Source organism: Clarias gariepinus, chromosome 3, assembly GCF_024256425.1.
Source record: "Clarias gariepinus isolate MV-2021 ecotype Netherlands chromosome 3, CGAR_prim_01v2, whole genome shotgun sequence".
Lineage (NCBI taxonomy): Eukaryota > Metazoa > Chordata > Actinopteri > Siluriformes > Clariidae > Clarias > Clarias gariepinus.
The window spans coordinates 32,814,799-32,835,376 of record NC_071102.1 but is presented as its reverse complement, the minus strand read 5'-3'; the positions used below and the strand labels follow the sequence as shown (position 1 = coordinate 32,835,376).

Here is a 20,578-nt window from a genome sequence, read left to right as displayed (position 1 = left end):
CCGCTGCTGTTTTTGTGAATAGACAATAGCTCTAGAGACATAATGGTCTTGTTTAATGAGATTTGTAACTCCTGTCTTTGCTCAATTAGTAAAAGAGGTCCTCTATTCAGCAGTGCTGGGTTTCCCAAAGCAGTCATACTCCCCGTCGTCCCACATCAGAACAAGGAATACAGGCTACACAGAGCAATACCAACACCCCCCCTAGCCCACCGTCCTCCCTCCTTTCTCCAAAAAACCCTTCCACACTGCCGTCCTTCTTCCTTTTGATTATGATTGACGGACCCTTTGTCCCATTGTACGAAGCTGTCGCCTCTGATGAAGACACATAGACAGGCTGCAGATCCACTTGTTGCGCTGCAGATTCCTTTACTGTGCACAGGGTAATTTTTAACATACCATGCTCCTAAAGTAAATCTTGGACCATTGACATTTCTGTTGTGTACTAATTGTGTGTTTGATTTCTCTCCGTGTCTGTCCGCGATGACCGAGAAAGCAGAGGCAGCTGGTGCTCCGGGTTTGTCTGCAGACCTCACCATTAACGCAGGGATGAGAACCAGGTCACATTCTCTCACTCTGCACAAAGACAGGGGTGAGAGAGGGACGCGAGGGGGCTGGGCAAAGGGCCTGGATGGGGACTAGGCCGTGACCTCTTTATATCCATCAACATATCAGTGGCTGGGTGCGCGCTGTCCAAAAGCATGCTCTTACACTAACAATTCATGTTCTCTAACTTTTTTCAGTTACTCTCAAATTTTTTTTAAATTATCTGTTGCTCTCAAAGATCTGCGCATAAACATGTCATTTTACATCACTGAATAATATTCTAGGTGGAATATTGCATTGTTTAACATGTTAATGCCCAAGAAACTACCAAAACGGTCCTAAGGACAGATATTTGATTTGAATATTATTAACATTACCAGTGTCTTTGAATATCCATAATAATTATAATAATTAAACACATACTTCTGTCACACAAAATATTCACTAAACTAGTGATCTACTAGAACCAGCTTCACGTCTCTATGTCTCATTTTCCATTGTTGCGTTTTAGTAGCCAGATCAGCCTTAATACCCAAAATTTCATATATAAAGTTTACTGCTAGCAGTTTTACCTGTTGGAGGATATTAGTATCTGAGACAAATCTTCCATAACAATGTGCCATAATACCCACAATTTTTTGCTTGCTAACGTTTAGCTAATTTGGCTAGCTCTATCGTCCTATTGGATTTCAGACTCTAGAGGTATATTTTCATTACCCCACATACCGTAATTTTAAATAATTAGTTTATGACAAATTCAGTGTTAACATTCATGTTTAATGCTCATTTGGGAGCAACACTAACTAATATGTAAAACTTATGCATTTGAAATAAATGTAGTGCTGGGCTAATAACTTTGACCCAAACAGTAATTTATATGACCAAAAGCCATCCAGAGTGCTAGTACTATTATTTCCATTTATTTTAGCAAAAAATGTTTTAGAATTAGTTGCCTAGATGGATGTTTTTTTATGCAGTAGATGCCTTAATAAATCTTTTCTAGTTGATTGAAAATTAAGTGACAATTTACATTATGTTTGCAACTTGAGGTATAATCTAATTATACTGTATATGCATATATTTACATTTATGTCACTTTCACATAGTATGAAGTTGAACATAAATCTGATGATGAGGGACATTCAAGTCAACCCTGGACTTGTGATTAAATTTCGGGTGAAAGACTTCAAGCACAGCACCGTAATGAGACTCTTAGCTGCAGTAAATCATTTGAATAGTGCAAACGTTTTAAAGAAGACTGACATCTGTGAGTAATGACGATGTGACTTAGAGACCACTGCAGTCATTCCCATGAATATTTAGCAAGTGGAATGCCTGATCATTAAAAATCTATGGATAACTCGTCTTCAACTTGCAGAAGAGATGCATCTGTCTGTCGGAACTGTATACACCATCATTTACTATCACCACTTGCACATTACAGGAACAGGATCATTGCAACAGAGAGTTTTTATCTCCTAACAGTGTTATGTTATTCTGCACAATTAAAAGTCCTGGTTTGACTTGATCAGCTATTGTGTGTTAATTGGTAAAGTCTTTTGTAATATTAGTATTTAAAATTTAAAAGAAAACTTAAAAAAACAGTGTGGGTCAATATGTTTTACTCTAATTAGTAGTCAGCTTTATAAAGGTAATTAGCATAATGGTATTGTGGTGATTGGGCAGAGTTCATATAATCCAGATAATCCAAGCCGGAAAAAAAGATACGTTTTATTTTGACGTTTTAAGAGGCAGCATGTTTGAGTTTTTATAGACGATTATGCAAAAATCTAAAATAGGATTGAACAACAACAACAAAAAAAGCCTTTGATTTAATTTGAAGGACTTCCTCGGGTTCTGAAACGAATCTGACTGACATTAATTCTCTATATTTAGCTCATTGTTTCTTTCTTTCTCATGTTCTTTTTTCATGGTCGTGAGCAGATTTTTCCTTCAAGACCACAACAGAGAGAAACTTAAGACGGCCCCCGTACGCTCCATGACATGACACACACCAGAACACTCTGCTCTCAGACCTGCTAAGAGCTTAGATGATTCAACTCTTGTCCTTAAGTCTCGGGTTCACATCACCAGAGCTTTTTGTCATTAAGAAGCCGTTTCAATGATACAGCCAATGTGCATCCCATTTCTTGGAGCACTAAAAGAATGTTTTACATGTGAGACGTTCAAATTCCTCGACAGAGTAAATATCAAGATGTGTGAGTGTGGGCCTTGCCAGAAAATGCTCTGCTGCTCTCTGCTGTTCAAAATACACTACTACACACGAGCACATGCACAGTCATAATACTGAAAGTATTAGTTCCTATGAACACTCTCACATGGTATATAAGACACTGCTACATAAATAACCCATTAACATTTCTAAAAGTATTACTGTCCAATTTACACATCTGTATCACATATATTAATTTCGCAATTTTGCCACTCAATTTTTAAAAACTGTCCAAAAAAATTCTTCCTTGTTGTGTTTGTAAAAGTTTGATTGTATTACAGCATAACATTAAAAATTCACATTTATTCTAAATAGCCATATACAAAATAAAAATATAAATTTTTTTCAAATCAGGAGACTGTATTACAGTAAATACATTACGAGCTTAAACAGGCTTTCACAAGAGAATTCACTCAAATCATTAGTTTATAAAAGCAGCTAATTATAAGCACGAAAATTCAGACCTTATCTCAAGGGGATTACTTTTAGACGCCGGTCTTGTTTACCTTGTTGACATGTTTTATTCTCCATTTTGCAATATAATATAAATCCTCATAAATAACACAATAATTCGCTTAAACACATTACACTCATTTACATCATCTGCAACTATTGATACTATTTTGCAAAAAAGGAAAAGAGTTAGTTGGTAAGTTAGATCAGAAGTATTAGAACAGAGAAAACAGGAACAAGAAATTGAGTCACAAAATCTGAAATCCTCACATGCATCAAAATATATTTATGTCAGTATCACAAGTCAGTTCATTGTGGATGTATGCATGTGGGAATGTGTGTGTGTTCAGTCAGGTGACACAGTGCGTCTGCGCAGGCAACTGCAGGTCAGGCATTTCAAAATGTTCATGGTTATGTGCATTAGGGAACCGAAGTTAAACAGCAGGTTGTAGAAGGTGTGTATCGACAGGCCTCCCGTCTCGTCTGCATACTTCATGGCCACGATGGGTGTGTAAAGGCTGTTAGTGAGGTTCCTGAAGCGAGGGTTGCTAGATTCTATCACCTTTTTAATGCACTATCAGAAAAAACAAACAAATACCGGATGCATGTTGTGTTAATTCAAATTGAGAATGTTTTTTCTCTCCTAAAGTCAAGCACTTTTGATTATAGTTGAACGTCTAGATCAGTGGTTCTCTGCCTTTAATAGAAGACCCCCTGTCCTAGATTTTGTAATGTTTCATCAGATCCTAGCACACCTGTTTTAAATAATCAGCTAATTAACAGCTTTTTTCCTGTATATAAATGGTTGTGGTGAGGCAGGGAAAACAATAAAATGTTCGAGATCTAATTCATGGTCGGGACTCAGACACAATCTCAGTTTTTAGATTTAGGTTGAAAACCTTTTTATGTAGTCAGGCCTTTTAAGACAATTTTCTCTTAGATAAAGATGCAGATTTGGGAGACTTGGATGTAGAGCATTATGGTGAACTGGTACAAGTTATGTTTGGATGCCGTTTTACCCCATTATCATTAATCCCATGGGTTAGAAGATGGTGAAATGGAGCCCTCATGTCTGTGTTTCCTTCCTTCTCCCTTTTACTTCCGCGGTCATAGCTAGTTCTGCCGGAGTCACTGCTTTCAATCTGAATGAATGTGACTGTGACCACACCTCATATTTATCTCTTTCTATCTCTCTGTTCCCAGTGAAATATATATGACTGAATTTACCATATATACATATATATGATAAATTCAGCAATCCTTAAATCAGGCCTATATGGTAGAGAGTCTCATCAGACCTGAGAATTTTGTTTCTCATAGTCTGCAAGTCCTTTAGGTGCCTTTTGGCAATCTCCAGACGGGCTGCCATGTGCCTTTTACTAAGGAGTGGCTTCCGTCTGGCCACTCTACCATATAGGCCTGATTGGTGGATTGCTGCAGAGATGGTTGTCCTTCTGGAAGGTTCTTCTCTCTCCACAGAGGACCTCTGGAGCTCTGACAGAGTGACCAACGGGTTCTTGGTCACCTCCCTGACTAAGGCCCTTCTCTCCCGATCGCTCAGTTTAGATGGGCGGACAGCTCTAGGAAGAGTCCTGGTGGTTTCGAACTTCTTCCACTTACGGATGATGGAGGCCACTGTGCTCATTGGGACCTTCAAAGCAGCAGAAATCTTTCTGTAACCTTCCCCAGATTTGTGCCTTGAGACAATCCTGTCTCGGAGGTCTACAGACAATTCCTTTGACTTCATGCTTGGTTTGTGCTCTGACATGAACTGTCAACTGTGGGACCTTATATAGACAGGTGTGTGCCTTTCCAAATCATGTCCAATCAACTGAATTTACCACAGGTGGACTCCAATTAAGCTGCAGAAACATCTCAAGAATATATATATGTTTAAAAAAGAAACCAGGTGTTAAAATTGAAAAATTGCATGTGATTGCCTATTGGCATTTTGAACAGAAATCAAATCACAAGGTAACTAGAGATTTTTCCCCAAGCAGCATTTAAACTTGTTCCCTTCATGGAGGCTAAATAGTGGTTTATGATTTGGCCATGAATAAGAGACACCCCAGACCACACCAGAGTTTTCAGCTTACTCTAGCTATGTCGTCTGGCGTCTGCCCCATTGCCTCGAAGATATCGATGGAGGACGGCATGTACACGTCCTTGAAGTATCTCACTGTGTCTGTGTCTGCGCCCGGAAACTCCATCTTGGCCACCTCCTCCATCATCTTCGCCTCAAACTCAGTGTGCACGGGCCCGGGCTCGATCAGAGACAGCCTGTTGGTAGAGAGCACAGGGAAGAGTGGTGTTCTCACTTTATCACTTTAGTGAATGTATTTAGATCTTATGTAGCAATGTGAGCAGCTGGTATACAGACTTGACATTAAACTTGAGCAGTTGGACTGCCAAGCTTTCACAGAAACCCTCAATGGCAAACTTGGAGGCCGTGTAGACGTCATTAAACACTACCCCTGCACAGACAGACACAAACATACAGTATGTTCTAGGATATTAGAAGTTCAAGGCTTCATGGTAGGAAGTCTATAAAGTGTGTAAAGATGCTTTGGAAATGAGTGATTGGCCTGATATCAGCAAAGATGGTCTATTGGACATCAGGGGAAGGAAAGAATTATATATATATTGTATATGAATTGTACTTTTATGTTAGAATTAATGTTGATTAAAATACACTTGGGTCCATACATTTTGGAACAACAATAAAATAAATGTGGTATTTAGACTGTACATTTCCACATTGAATTTGAAATGGAACACTCACGGTGCAAGCAAAATCAAGACTTTCAGCTTTAATTCAAAAGATTTGACAAAATGTGGCATTACCCATTCAGGAATTATAACCATGTTCATACACATACACCCATTTTGGGGAGCTAATAAATAGTAAAACAAATGGCTGACAAGCAGTTGCATGACCAGGTCTGGCCTGTTCCCTCATTACTCCATGACTAATCAAGCAGATAAATGGCCTGGAGGCGGTTCCAAAGTGAAAGACTACAGAATCCTGTCCATGGTAAAGAACCCTTTCATAACATTTAGCAAAGTCAGGAACACTCTTGAGGAGGTAGGCGTGACATTGTCATAGTCTCCAGTCAAGAGATGGTGATGCAAATACAGACACTTTACAACAAAGTGCAGACCACTGGTAACGCTCAAGCCAGACTAATGTTGCCAGATTTTTTGGACTAATAAAACCAAAAATAACTTTTACCAAAATAATGGGAAGTGAAAAGTATGGAGAAAGAAACGAACAGCTTATGATCCAAAGTATACCACATCTTTATGGCATAAGTGTGTATAGCTGCCAATTGAACTGGGACACTGGTGACACTCAGTCAGCATACAATGAGACATACAGTGAAAGCTACCTTAGAGTTTCTCAAGGCAAATAAATGGAGTATTCTTCACTGGTTAAGGCAGTCACCTGCTATCAACCCAATAGAGTATGCTTTTCACTGACTGCAGACAAGACTGAAGGGACTCACAAACAAGCAGCAGCTGAAGGCAGCTGCAGTAAAGGCCTGGCAAAGCATTTGGGCAGAGGAAACTCAGCACTTGGTCATGTCCCTGGGTTCCAGACTTCAGGCAGTTATTGACTGCAAAGAATTTTTCATTTGAGTAATAAAGGTAATCCTTATGTGTGTGTAATTATGTTAGTTTGTTCCATTATATGTGAGTTTCCCAAAATGTGGGATGAGGGTGTATAAAAATTATTTTTAAATAATTTCACACTTTTTTTGTTAATGCCACACTTTGGTCAAATCTCTTAAATTAAAGTTAAAACCATGGAGTATTTAATTTCAAATGAAATGTGTTGGCGTACAGAAGAAAAAATTTGTCCAAAATTTTTCTTACCATATATACTTAAAACGCTGACATAAAAGGCACGTTGTGTTTTAGCTATGGACTTTTTCATGTGCTTCAAGTGGTTCAGTTTAAAATTTAGTTTAACAGTTTAAAAGAAAAATTCAAGATTTCACCATGACATATTCTGCCATTTGTATTTTATATATATATATACAGTGAGGTCAATAAGTATTTGATCACCCTGTGGTTTTGCAAGTTTAGAAATCATGGAGGGGTCTACAATTTTTAGCATAGCTGCATTTCCACTGTGAGAGACAGAATCTTAAAAGAAAAATCCAGAAATCACATCATTTGTTATGTTGGAAGACCCAGCCACGAGCCATCTTTAATGCTCTGATGAAGGGGAGGAGGTTTTTGCCCAATATGTCATAATAAATAGGCCCATTCACCCTCTTCTTAATACAGTGCAGTCATCCTGTCCCCTGTGCAGGAAAACACCCCCAGAGCATGATGCTTCCAGCCCCATGCTTCACTGTAGGTATGGTATTATTGGGATGATACTCATTATTCTTCTTCCTCCAAACACAGCGAATGGAGTTAAGACCAAAAAGTTCTACTTTAGTCTCATTTGACCACAGGACTTTCTCCCCTGACTCCTTTAGATCATCCAGATGGTCCCTGGCAAACTTTAGACCGGCCTGGACATGGGCTGACTTAAGCAGGAAAACCTTCCGTGCGATGCAAGATTTTAAACCATGACGTTTTAGTGTATTACTGATAGTAGCCTTGGAAACGATGGTCCCAGCTCTCTTCACAGCATTGACCAGCTCCTCCCGTGTAGTTCTGGGCTGATTCTCCACCATTCTTAGCATCATTGATTCCGCATGTATCAGACTTTGGCTGATTGTGGGGTGCACAGGTGTCTTTATGACTGCTAACGACCTCAAACAGGTGCTACTAATTTAGAATCATGAGCAGAGTGTAGCTGGACTATTTAAAAGCAAAATAACAGGTCTTTGAGGGTCAGAAATCAGGCTGATAAGCAAGTGATCAAATACTTATTTGACACGGTAATTCACAAATAAATTGTTAAAAAAATCATATAATATGATTTCCGTTTTTTTTTATTCTGTCTCTCACAGTGGAAATGCACCTATGCTGAAAACTGTAGACCCCTTCATGATTTCTAAGTAAGAGAAGTTGCAAAATCACAGGGTGATTAAATACTTATTGACCTCACTGTATATATATATACACACACACACACACACACACACACAGACACACAATGGGGCAAAAAAGTATTTAGTCAGCCACCAATTGTGCAAGTTCTCCCACTTAAAAAGAGAGGCCTGTAATTTTCATCATAGGTATACATCAATTATGAGAGAAAAATAAGAAAAACTAAATATTTTTTTGCCCCATTGTATATAATATTATATACAGTAACTATACATTCAAACATCACCCACATTACCCTGCATGCCCATCACACTGCTCATGACGATGATATGCCCCTCTCTTCGTCTCTTCATGTCAGGCATGACTTCTTTAATCATGCGCACCGTGCCGAAAAAGTTTGTCTCAAACACCATCTTCATCTGCTCCAAGCTGATGCTCTCGACAGGGCCAAGCAACCCCACTCCTGCGTTGTTTACTGGAGGGCAGGGAGAGATGGAGAGGTTGGATAGCACAGTGACTGATTAACAATGCTGGGTCAAGGTCAGACTTTGCATGCCTGTGTGCTAAAGTTAATGTGTAAAGGAGTCACAGGCTTCCATTAGTCTTTGCAGATGCAAAATCCTGTGACATACAGTCAATAGCTGACGTCAGTCATTGTAAGATGAGGCTTACTTAGGATGTCGATGTGTCTGTCTTTAACCCTGCTGATGCACTGCCTAACCGAGTCGTCGCTGCACACATCTAGCGCTTGCAGAGTCAAGGTGTTTCCAAAAGCATCCCCTGCTGCCCGGACCAGCTTGTCCTTCTTCTTCAGGTCTCGCATGGTGGCAATCACTGTGAGCCAGAGAGAGAGTGACAGAGATGGGTAGAAGTGAATGACCAAATTAAATTTTGCCATGAACAAAAGTAATGACATTTATTCCAGAAAGTTTAAAAGCCCAAAGAAGTCCAAAATATTGTCAATACTTTCACAAAGACAGTTCCTTGTATTGCTACTCAGCGTACGTGCAGGCTTTCCGAGCTCCCAGTGCAGTTTATACAAATCACCTATGAATAGTTCATGCGTTCCACATTTCTCTTGAGTAGAAAAGTCACACCGTCTATTCAAAAGCGTCTAGAACAAAAAAAATCTGGTATATAAAATGTGGACAGTAGACAGGAATAGTGTTTTTTTTAAGAAAGATAAAAAAAATTACATACAGTAATAACATAAATGTTTAATCATAATCTTGCCAATAAATAATACTTTTATTTACTTTTACAGTGGCTTGCAAAAGTATTTGGCCCCCTTAAACTTTTCCACATTTTGTCACATTACAGCCACAAACATGAATCAATTTTATTGAAATTCCACGTGAAAGACCAATACAAAGTGGTGTACACTTGAGAAGTGGAATAAAAATCATACATGATTCCAAACATTTTTTACAAATAAATAACTGCAAAAGGGGTGTGTAATTATTCAGCCCCCTTTGGTCTGAGTGCAGTCAGTTGCCCATAGACATTGTCTGATGAGTGCTAATGACTAAATAGAGTGCACCTGTGTGTAATCTAATGTCAGTACAAATACAGCTGATCTGTGACGGCCTCAGAGGTTGTCTAAGAGAATATTGGGAGCAACAACACCATGAAGTCCAAAGAACACACCAGACAGGTCAGGGATAGAGTTATTGAGAAATTTAAAGCAGGCTTAGGCTACAAAAAGATTTCCAAAGCCTTGAACATCTCACGAAGCACTGTTCAAGCGATCATTCAGAAATGGAAGGAGTATGGCACAACTGTAAACCTACCAAGACAAGGCCGTCCACCTAAACTCACAGGCCGAACAAGAAGAGCGCTGATCAGAAATGCAGCCAAGAGGCCCATGGTGACTCTGGATGAGCTGCAGAGATCTACAGCTCAGGTGGGGGAATCTGTCCATAGGACAACTATTAGTCGTGCACTGCACAAAGTTGGCCTTTATGGAAGAGTGGCAGGAAGAAAGCCATTATTAACAGAAAACCATAAGAAGTCCCGTTTGCAGTTTGCCACAAGCCATGTGGGGGACACAGCAGACATGTGGAAGAAGGTGCTCTGGTCAGATGAGACCAAAATGGAACTTTATGGCCAAAATGCAAAACGCTATGTGTGGCGGAAAACTAACACTGCACATCACTCTGAACACACCATCCCCACTGTCAAATATGGTGGTGGCAGCATCATGCTCTGGTGGTGCTTCTCTTCAGCAGGGACAGGGGAGCTGGTCAGAGTTGATGGGAAGATGGATGGAGCCAAATACAGGGCAATCTTGGAAGAAAACCTCTTGGAGTCTGCAAAAGACTTAAAACTGGGGTGGAGGTTCACCTTCCAGCAGGACAACGACCCGAAACATAAAGCCAGGGCAACAATGGAATGGTTTAAAACAAAACATATCCATGTGTTAGAATGGCCCAGTCAAAGTCCAGATCTAAATCCAATCAAGAATCTGTGGCAAGATCGGAAAACTGCTGTTCACAAACGCTGTCCATCTAATCTGACTGAGCTGGAGCTGTTTTGCAAAGAAGAATGGGCAAGGATTTCAGTCTCTAGATGTGCAAAGCTGGTAGAGATGTACCCTAAAAGACTGGCAGCTGTAATTGCAGCAAAAGGTGGTTCTACAAAGTATTGACTCAGGGGGCTGAATAATTACGCACACCCCACTTTTCAGTTATTTATTTGTAAAAAAATTTTGGATTCATGTATGATTTTCGTTCCACTTTTCACGTGTATACCACTTTGTATTGGTCTTTTATGTGGAATTCCAATAAAATTGATTCATGTTTGTGGCTGTAATGTGACAAAATGTGGAAAAGTTCAAGGGGGCCGAATACTTTTGCAAACCACTGTATACTTTAAAAATTAAATTGCTGCAGGAAAGGTTGTTTTAATTATGTCTCGTTATTTATGAGTTCATATAAAATAGCCCTTAAACCAGCTTATTTTATAATAATTTTACATGTATTTATTAAAATACTAGACATTGTGTGGACTATTTAATTAAGCAAAAAAAAAGAAAAAAGAAAATGCTTATAATTAGCAATTTAGAGATTCTGTATTAATACAGTACGTTTCCATTTACTCAACAGGGTTGATCCAAAATACGAGGTGCTTTTGAAGTCAAACCATGATTTTCGGTTGTGCAGAATAACAGAACACAGTTATGAGTGTTAAAAACTCCATTTATTTCTCTATATAATCCCCTGCTACACTAATGAACTTACCAGCGTTTCACTAGTGCTTGGATACAATTAAGGTAGAAAGATTTCCCAGTACCCCAGAGCCATGATTGGACTGCCGGAACAAAATGGCCAAAATATGTAGACGTGGCTTGGGGTGATGTCAGGACCGTACAGGTGATGTGGCAATAACTCCAAGCCGAGTTCCTACAACGTGCAAGTGGTTTCGGTGAATGCTCGTGTGTACAATTCCCACAGACAGATGCGTCTCTTTTTTAAGTAGTGACAAATTATACATCAATCTTCAAGGATAAGGCGTTTCACTCGCTAAATGTTCATGGGAACAATTGCAGTGGGCTTCGAGCCACCCCTCCCAGGATCATCATCACAGATGTACGGCCTTCTTTAAAATGTTTGCACCGTTCAAATGTTATACTCATCACTGTCCAATCACTGTACTATGGTTTAAATCGTCTGTACATACTGTAACCAGCCATTTAATCATAAATTCCAGTTTGTCTTGAATGCCTTTCATATTTTACATAAATAATTCATCTTCATCATAAACAATGGTTCTGATTAAGATGCTTACTGTGTGCGTGTACCTCATCTGAATACAGCCATTAAACCAGTGTGTTTATGCAGCGAACTGTTCTCAGCGGACATTTATACCGTCTCTGTTTATTTCCTTCGTCTCTCCCGAACATGCACGCAGACACATTTTGTTTAGTGCACACTAGTGCTAATTAGATTAGGGCTGGAAGATAAACAGTTAAACTGAGCGGATAAGCCCTGAGCTGATCCGCTTCTGAACTTTGGACCGTTAAACATTAACCTGAATCACACTACCTCATATTCATGAACATATCTATCTGCAGAAGTCCAACAGGTTAGTCTGTGATTAGCTGATATATCAAAAGGGGGTGTGATTAATAATAAACAGTATACAATTAAAATGAAAACATATTTTTTCTATTTTATTAGTTTTTTGTAGTGTAGTTTTTAATAAGCGGCACAGTGGATTAGTGATTAGCACTGTCGCCTTGCACCTCCTGTGTCAAGGGTTCGATTCCCCCCTGTGTGCATGGAGTTTGCATGTTCTCCCCGTGCTTGGTAGGTTTCCTCCCATAGTCCAGAGAGTTTTTGTAAGTCGCTCTGAATAAGAGCATCTGCCAAATGCCTAAATGTAAATGCAAAGTCATGCGGATTAGTCTAATTGGCATTTCCAAATTGTCCGTAGTGTGTGAATGTGTGTATTTGTGTGTGCCCTGCGATAGATTGGCACATTTTCCAGGGTGTACCCCACCTGGGATAGGCTCCATGCCCCCTGAGAGCGGTATAGACGATGATTATGTGAGCGAGTAAGTGATCAGAGTGAGTTCTTAACAATAGTCACAAAAAGGCTTTACGGAGATGCAGATCTAAACTTTTATTGTTTGAGAATGAGAAAGGTAAACACAACAGTGACAAGGGAAAACTCCCTGAGAAGACATGAGACAAGAACCCAACTTAAAAGGGAACCCATCCTCACCTGGGTGACCTATGATAATAAATAATTTCTCTACGATAACTCTACGCTAAACTGTAGTCACGCAGTGCACAATCGAAAATTTAAATATTAAAATTATAAATATAAATTAAAATATTTAGTGACTCTAAATTGCTCCCAGGAAGGAACGAGCATGTTTGCATCTTGGAGACAGACTGGCATATCATCCAAGGTAAACTATCTCACTTGATGCCCAAAGTCCACTGGAATTGGCTCCAGATAGATAGTTCTGTGTGTCTGATCAGGATAAAGCAGTTACCAATGAGGAATGGATGAATGAATTTTAAGCATATATTCTCAACATTATAACATAAAAACACAACTTAGGGTAGCAGAAATGTATTTTTATTTAATATGAACAACGTCTATTTGTGCTGTTCATCATAGCATGAAAAATTAGAAATCTAACACACTCTGCTCTACTGCTTTATGTGAGGATTCATTTGTAAACGTGGTAAACATGGACCATGTCTGACCATGTCTGACAAAAAATTCTGTATGTGCATTAATAGAGCAAGTTGATAATTGATGATTTGTAGCAGGATCCTACCAGAAAAAAAAAATGGATTAAATTTCAGAGAAAGAAAGAATGATTTTAATCATTAAAAAAAATCTATGGTGAAATATCACAGAATTGCTTAAACGTAGTGCTAAAACATAGAACACAGCAAAGTAGGTTACGTGTTACTAACAGTATAACAGTAACAACAAGTAAGTGGTTTAGAAAAAAATGTGTGGAAAGTTCTGTCACAGCTGTGTACAGTATAAATACATGCCATCAAATAGCACTGTTTTAGAAGATGATTTGTTAATTTGGAACTGGAAATGGTTACATATGGTAGCTTAATCATATTTTTGCTTGGATTTTATTAAAAAGGGGGCAGAGATGGGGGAAATGTAGTAATTTATCTATCACAATACTTCCACTCACCTTCTATACTGCTTTATCCTGTATTTAGGGTCACAGGGGACCTGAAGCCTATCCCAGGAGGCTTAGGGCACAAGGTGGGGTACACCCTGGACAGGGTGCCAATCCATTGCAGGGCACACACATACTGTATACACACTTAGCCTAGCCTACATGTCTTTGGACTGTGGGAGGAAACCGGAGTACCCAGAGGAAACGCACCAAGCACGGGGAGAACATGCAAACTCCATGCACACAGAGACGGGAATCGAGCCTGGCCAGGAATTGAACCCGGATCCAAGGGGACAGTGCTAACCACTACACCACCCTGCCGCCTATATTGTATTCAATTCAGTTAAATTAAATTTTATTTTTATAGTGTTTTTTAACTGTTGTCATTGCCGCAAAGCAGCTTTACACAATCAAAAGACGATTATGTTTGTGGGAAATGTAAAAAATGTATATCATCAACAAAATGATCAGTATTGGGATGTTCTTGGTAATTCCTGTCTCCATTATATACTTAAACATTATAAATGATTTATTCCTATTTACAATTTGGTGTGAAAACATTGACTGTAAAAAATTACATTTAAGTATTTCTTCCTGCTTTAGTAGATAAGTGTTTCTTACTTTATTCAAGCTTATTAGTTTTTAAGGAAGCAAACATCACTGGGTATTAATATTCTATGGGAATCAGCAGTAATCTTTTCAGCAATTTGAGCTACAGTAGCTCTTCTATTTGTTCAGACTACACAGGCCAGTCTTACACGCCCCCCCAAGTGCATCAGTGAGCTTTGGCGGCCCATGAACCTGTCACAGGTTCACTGGTTTTCCTTCCTTGGATCACTTTTGGCAGGTCGTGACTACTGCAGACCGGGAGCATCGCACAACGTACTTTCTGATGAATATATCCCACCAACTTGTAACAAGATATTGTAACTGTAGCTCCTATGACAATGTGTTTGCTTGGGTCAGAGCAACTGCTTTTCTTTTCCCCAAGTGCATGGCGTGTTAATAATGCCCGACTGATGCCGGCAATCCCAGGACACGGTATGACCAGAGATTACTGACAGAACAATAACATTAATGCTCATTATATCGCTCACTATGAACATTTTTGAATATGGTAAAATGAACTGTGTAGGTGTTCAAATAACCTGCTAATAGTTTCTTCAACACTGTATGTCTTAAGCTACCTATGCAGGTGTTAATTTAACCCTTTGTTAGTTTATTTAACCATGTAGGTGATAATCTTACTATGCCGGTGTAAATTGTGTTTAAAATTACTATATACTTTCTAATTTAATTAACCAGATGACATAATAAAGCATATTAAGTTAAGACTGTTAACAGTTAAACAACGTTAAACAACATGTGGTCCTAGAATTCAAGCTCACAGCCTTTGGGTGATTAGTGCACAACCCTATGTGCTGACCTACCTCTCTTTTGTTTACTGCAGAAGTTTAGGGATTTAGTGACTGTGTTGCCATTAAGCAGCTTTCTTTTTCCTCAAGCTGCTTTCTCCATTCTGGTTTACTTTCTGTGCGTTACTCCAAGCATCTTTTCTAATCCTACGATACATAAAAACAGAAAACTGCAGAGTGCGGAGTGGACCAGTGCGAGTACTGTCATACTGTCAGTAACACTTTCATCATGAAAGCATCTGAATGGACATGAGAGCGTGTTACAGACCAGGCAAAGCTTTAACATGCTGCAGTGAACAACCACGCCATTATTCGAGCTGTTATTGTGAAACAAGACTTAAGGCGGATTAGATGTTGCTGAATGGACTCAAGCAAGGATTTTTTTCTGTGTTGTTTTGTTCTGTTTAATTCCCCACACAGCCTGCACAGATCATCTTCTGTATTTCATTGTGAAATGGGTGGAAGTGCATCTAGGAATTATTTTGTCTACATTCTAGGCTGCGATTACAGTAGTGGTTGGTTACCTTGCTCTCACCATATTAAATTGAAGTCTGCTTGGTTTTGTTAACTTTTCCAGTGTTTGTTTTGGTAGAAATTAACAGAACGACTTGCATTTTAACCACATATAAATTATATATTTAGACCTGGAAAGGTTTATTCCAATCTGTAAGTGTTATGGGGTGTGGATTAGAGGGGGTCACCGAAATAGGAGTTTGTGAGAGTGCTTATGACCCATGTGGAAATAATTAGAAAACTGAAAAGAAACTAAAAAAACCCTGAAAATACAAAATAAACAGCGCCGTCATCTCCTCAACACCGAACGTGGCTCTAAAAGCTACTCCTCGGGGTTGCCGCCTGCGGATCTGCCTGTTCTGAACAGTGCACAGTGTTCTCTTGTGGTTCTGCCCCTCTTGAGACCCGTGTCGTTACAAAAAGAATTAACTATTGAGATTTGTTCCAATACACAGCAGAGTTATCATTTGGAGACCCCCCCCCCCCCCCCGCCCTATTAAAAGCTTGTCCATTTTTTCATTCCTCATATACAACCATAGAAAATCGCCTATTAGACCAATCAGAATAAAAAAAATTAAACACCTTATATATATATTTACCCCCCTAGGTATTAATTAATCTCTTTGGAGCTTAATTTAGACCTTGTAATTTTTTGCTATGAGAATTATTTCAACAAGTTTCCACTAGAAGGGTTCATTAAAACCTGCAGATGATAAATGAACACAGTGAACATTAGTTAAATCCTATATTTATTAATTTAACCTTGTAAACTTTAATTAAACCATGTTAAAAGTTAATTTAATATTGTAGGTTTTAATGCAACACTGAAAATAAATATGTATGTGTCAATTTAATCCTTATAAGGTTCTTTCAACCCTGTAGAGGATGATAATTAAGCTATGAGGAATTTAGGTTAGCTATGGTGGTAAGGTGGTCATTTAAACTTTATAAAAGTTAAACCCAACACTTCAGACACTTCAGTTACATTAACTATGTACTGTAGTTCTTGTTTAAATTCACTGCCTGACCAAGAATTCATAAAATGAAATAAAAGGACCTCATTGTAGTAACAGAACAGGGCATGACATCTATGGAGTTTTTCTTCCCTGATCTTAGAATGTATTACTTTTTTGCCAGGCAATGTACATAGTGAATAATTGTAAGCCTTAAATATGAATTTTGCTATATAGGTGTAAGCCTTAAAATATGTTGATGTTAACTGAACACTTTAATGATTAAATTTAACCCTGTTGGTAACTCTGTTAAATTAAGTATGTAAATGCTATTATAAGATGCAAGAAGTAATTCAACCTTCTATGTATTGAATTTTACACTGTAAGAGAGCGATCAACATTGTAGGTGTTCATTTCACAATTAAACTGGGTATGTTTTAATACAATGTTTTAAGTAATTTAAAATGTGTTAATTTACAGATGTAACTGTTGATTTATCCATGACAAGTTACTTCAATCATTCAATCATAATTAAATGCTTTAAGAGTTAAATTATGTCTCATGTCTTAGTTTCATTATGCCTGTGTTTATTTAACCATTTAAGAGTTAATTTAGCTCTGTATGTGTTAATTGAACTGTAAAAAATACCTGTTTACAGTGGTGGTTAATACAAATATATTAAGACAATATATGCCATGAATTATAGTTCTAAAGTCACTAATTAGTTTGAGTTTATCTGGCTGAAGAGTTGATTCAAATTGGTTCAGCTGATTGATGGAATGAATATGTGGCAGGACTACTACTTTCTGAACCTGAACTGTCCACTTCTGCACAAAAATGGCAAAAAATTATGGGATTGTCCTCTGTATCTCTGTAGTAAATTTCTGTACATGAAAAGCAAACAGGCATGGATTGAATTAGTGACACCAGAGTACCGCAGACATCTTTCCGTCCCTATGACAAACCAGGATAGCAAGTTTCAAAGTATAAAGGATTTTACAACAAATATGGTTTGTTGAAAAGGAATTACACTGCATAAAATAACAAATGATTATTATCTTGATTGTCATTGTTTAAAAAATGTTATTAAACCATTGACTTTCACTGTCTCAATTCTTTTTGGCTAACACTGTAGGTGTTGAAATTACTTGTCTGGTTGTTAATTAATTTCTTCAAGAGTTAATGTGCTTATGTAGGTGTTAATGTAATTACTGAATAATTGATACAGTAATTTAATTATGCATGTGTGAATTAATATGCAGGAGTTAGTTTAACAGAATGAATGAAATTACTCAACCCTGCCGGCTGTAAGTTTTGCTACATGGTGTTAATTTCATGCTTTTAGAATTACATCAACCATAACAATTTGGTAATTTACCAACATGGGTGTTGATTTAAATAGTTGATTAAACTGTGTGTGTTAAGCTAAGTCTGTCCACCCCTTTAGGAACCTCTGTAGTCAAACTAGGGAATGTGGAAGCCAATGATGACCGTTGAATTTATTCCCATATTTACCACCATGGTGGGACATCCGGTCAACGTTCACAAACTACGGGCGATTTTGGAATGCCAGTTAGCCTTTGGATTGTGAGAGGAAACCGAAGTACCCGGAGGAAACCCATTAAACACGGGGAGAACATGCAAACTCCATGCACAGAGACGAGGCGGAAATCGAACCCAGATCCCTTGAGCTGCAAGGTGACAGTGCTAAGCACTAAACCACTGTGCTACCAAGTGTTCACTTATGGTGTTAAGACTTTGTTGAACCCAATAGGTGTTAAAGTAACACTGTGGGCCTGAATGAATTAAACCCAGCAGACCCAGTGTGCATCTGTGCTATTATTTTTTTTAACCCTTTAAGTACGGATTAAGGCACTGTAAAGAGTGCTCTGCATGAGGTAGTGTGCTCCAGATGAAGACTTCAGAGTTCACACTGTCTCTCTTATCCAGGTCTCCAACTCTGTCCTGTTCCCCAGCACACACTCGGGCGCATTAGACACGCCACTGAAGTCCACCACTGGCGGCCATAAAGGGCGCTTTGTGCAGGAGAAGTGGCTTTTTGAAGAGCTGGCAGTGTCTTTATGAACTCTGCCGCATCGCCGTCCCCTAGAAACCGACCTTTCACATGCTAATCAGCGCAAAAACACCGGGATCCGCGACTTTACTCGGTGCAAAGATCGTGCGCGCGCGAGAGCGAGCGAGTGAATGTGCGCGAGGACATGCCCTTTGGCGCGGAACACTGGAGCTGAGCTCGTGCACGAGTTAAACCGGCGTGTACGCCACAAAGTAGTTACATTATAGTTTGAAAAAGCAACATTAATTATTATTATTATTATTATTTTTTAAAAGTTTGTTTTATTTTAATAATGAAAAACTAAATCTGTAATGAAGTACATTCCGTGGTTTAAACCGCCGCGTTGTGCTACAGAAGAGAGTGAGAGTTTACCCTGGTAGCGCTTCTGCTCGTCTCTGGCCAATAGGACGGCGATCCGCAGCCCGATCCCGGAAGAACAGCCGGTAATGAGGACCACTCTCTGTCTCGCGCTCGCCATGATCACCAGCTCGCGCGCTGCAGCTGACTCTCCGCTCCGGTCTCGCTCGCTCTTTCACACACACACACACACACACAGACTCGTGTACACACTCACACTCTGTCACTCTCCCTCTCTCTCTCTCTTTTACACACACGCACGCACCGAGCTTAGTCAACGTGAGCTCTAAAGCGGATCACAGCGCGTGGGGCCCGCGGGACGGGAGTGCGCGACATATGGTCACATGGCCGAGAGAAAATACGCGACCCTATGATTAATGCGCTCTCTAACGAGTACACGGAGCTCACCCTGTAGGTGTACAATCATTTGAATATGCACTGCATTGACTGTGCACACCAATAGTGACACTGAGGTGGAGGTGTGTGTGCAGTGGTGTTCCACTCACTGCGCTTCTTACCACAATGCAATCCTGGAGAGTTCAGGGTTACTTCTTTTGAGTGGTGGTAGTTCAGTGTGTTAAGGTTCTGAGTAACCAATTGGAATTTTGGCGGTTCAAACCCCAGCTCCGCCAGGTTGCCACTGTTGGGCCCTTGAGCAAGGCCCTTAACCCTGTCTGCTCCAGGGGTGCCATATAATGGCTGCTAACAAGAAGCTGAGTTAGGCAAAGAATAAAGAATTTCACTGTGCATTCATGTACATGAGTTTTACTATCTGACTGATTCAATGCTCAAGTTACTTTCTGTCTCAGTTTTTTTTCGTGTTCTCTCTGTGCAGGTTTCTAGTGTTTCCTCCTACAACCTCAATTGCTCCAGGTGAATTGGTAATGTTAAGTTGCTCTTAGGTGTGAATGTGTGTGCATGGTCTGCTTGTGAGTGTGTTTTCCTCTTATTTCCCCCCTTACTCTTAGGGTGTTTTTACATTAGGTGCGATTGATTTGTACCATGCCCAAGAATGCTCCCCCTCCTGGTTTGTAAGCTGCCATTAAACACAAAAATAAGCGAACGAGAAGGCTTACTTTTACACTACGCGTAATATTATTGGATGAATGGTTTTGTCTATGTCTAAATCGGGCGACAGATACAACCGCCGTTTCTGTGGCAGTTATTCCAGAGGACACAATATGCGTTAATGACATCATGTCTAAACAGCGATCTACTTCCGTGTTTAGGCACGATTGGCTTCCGTATCTGATGTAATCCGTGCCCGAGACTGACATTCTCAAGACCATCTTTTTCAGCATTCTCTGGAGCGGTTCCTGAGTGCAGAACAATAGTGTTCACACCGATGAAAATGTACCAGGCTTT

The 20,578-nt window shown here is 39.4% G+C and overlaps 1 protein-coding gene across 2 annotated transcripts; it reads right to left on the bottom strand.

Annotated features, from left to right (window-relative positions):
* Window positions 1-3,059: 3,059 nt before the first annotated feature.
* Window positions 3,060-19,401, bottom strand: LOC128519476 (retinol dehydrogenase 8-like). Of its 2 annotated transcripts, none has more exons than XM_053493211.1 (6): window positions 19,229-19,401; window positions 8,912-9,073; window positions 8,535-8,714; window positions 5,610-5,703; window positions 5,326-5,509; window positions 3,060-3,803 (listed from the first exon to the last, which is right to left on the bottom strand). In XM_053493211.1, exons 1-6 carry the CDS (start codon window positions 19,332-19,334, stop codon window positions 3,576-3,578), a joined length of 954 nt encoding a protein of 317 aa, XP_053349186.1. In that variant the 5' UTR covers window positions 19,335-19,401; the 3' UTR covers window positions 3,060-3,575. The 2 variants fall into 2 exon arrangements, with proteins under 2 accessions (XP_053349186.1, XP_053349187.1); XM_053493212.1 differs by lacking the exon at window positions 19,229-19,401 and adding an exon at window positions 11,479-11,582.
* Window positions 19,402-20,578: the final 1,177 nt, after the last annotated feature.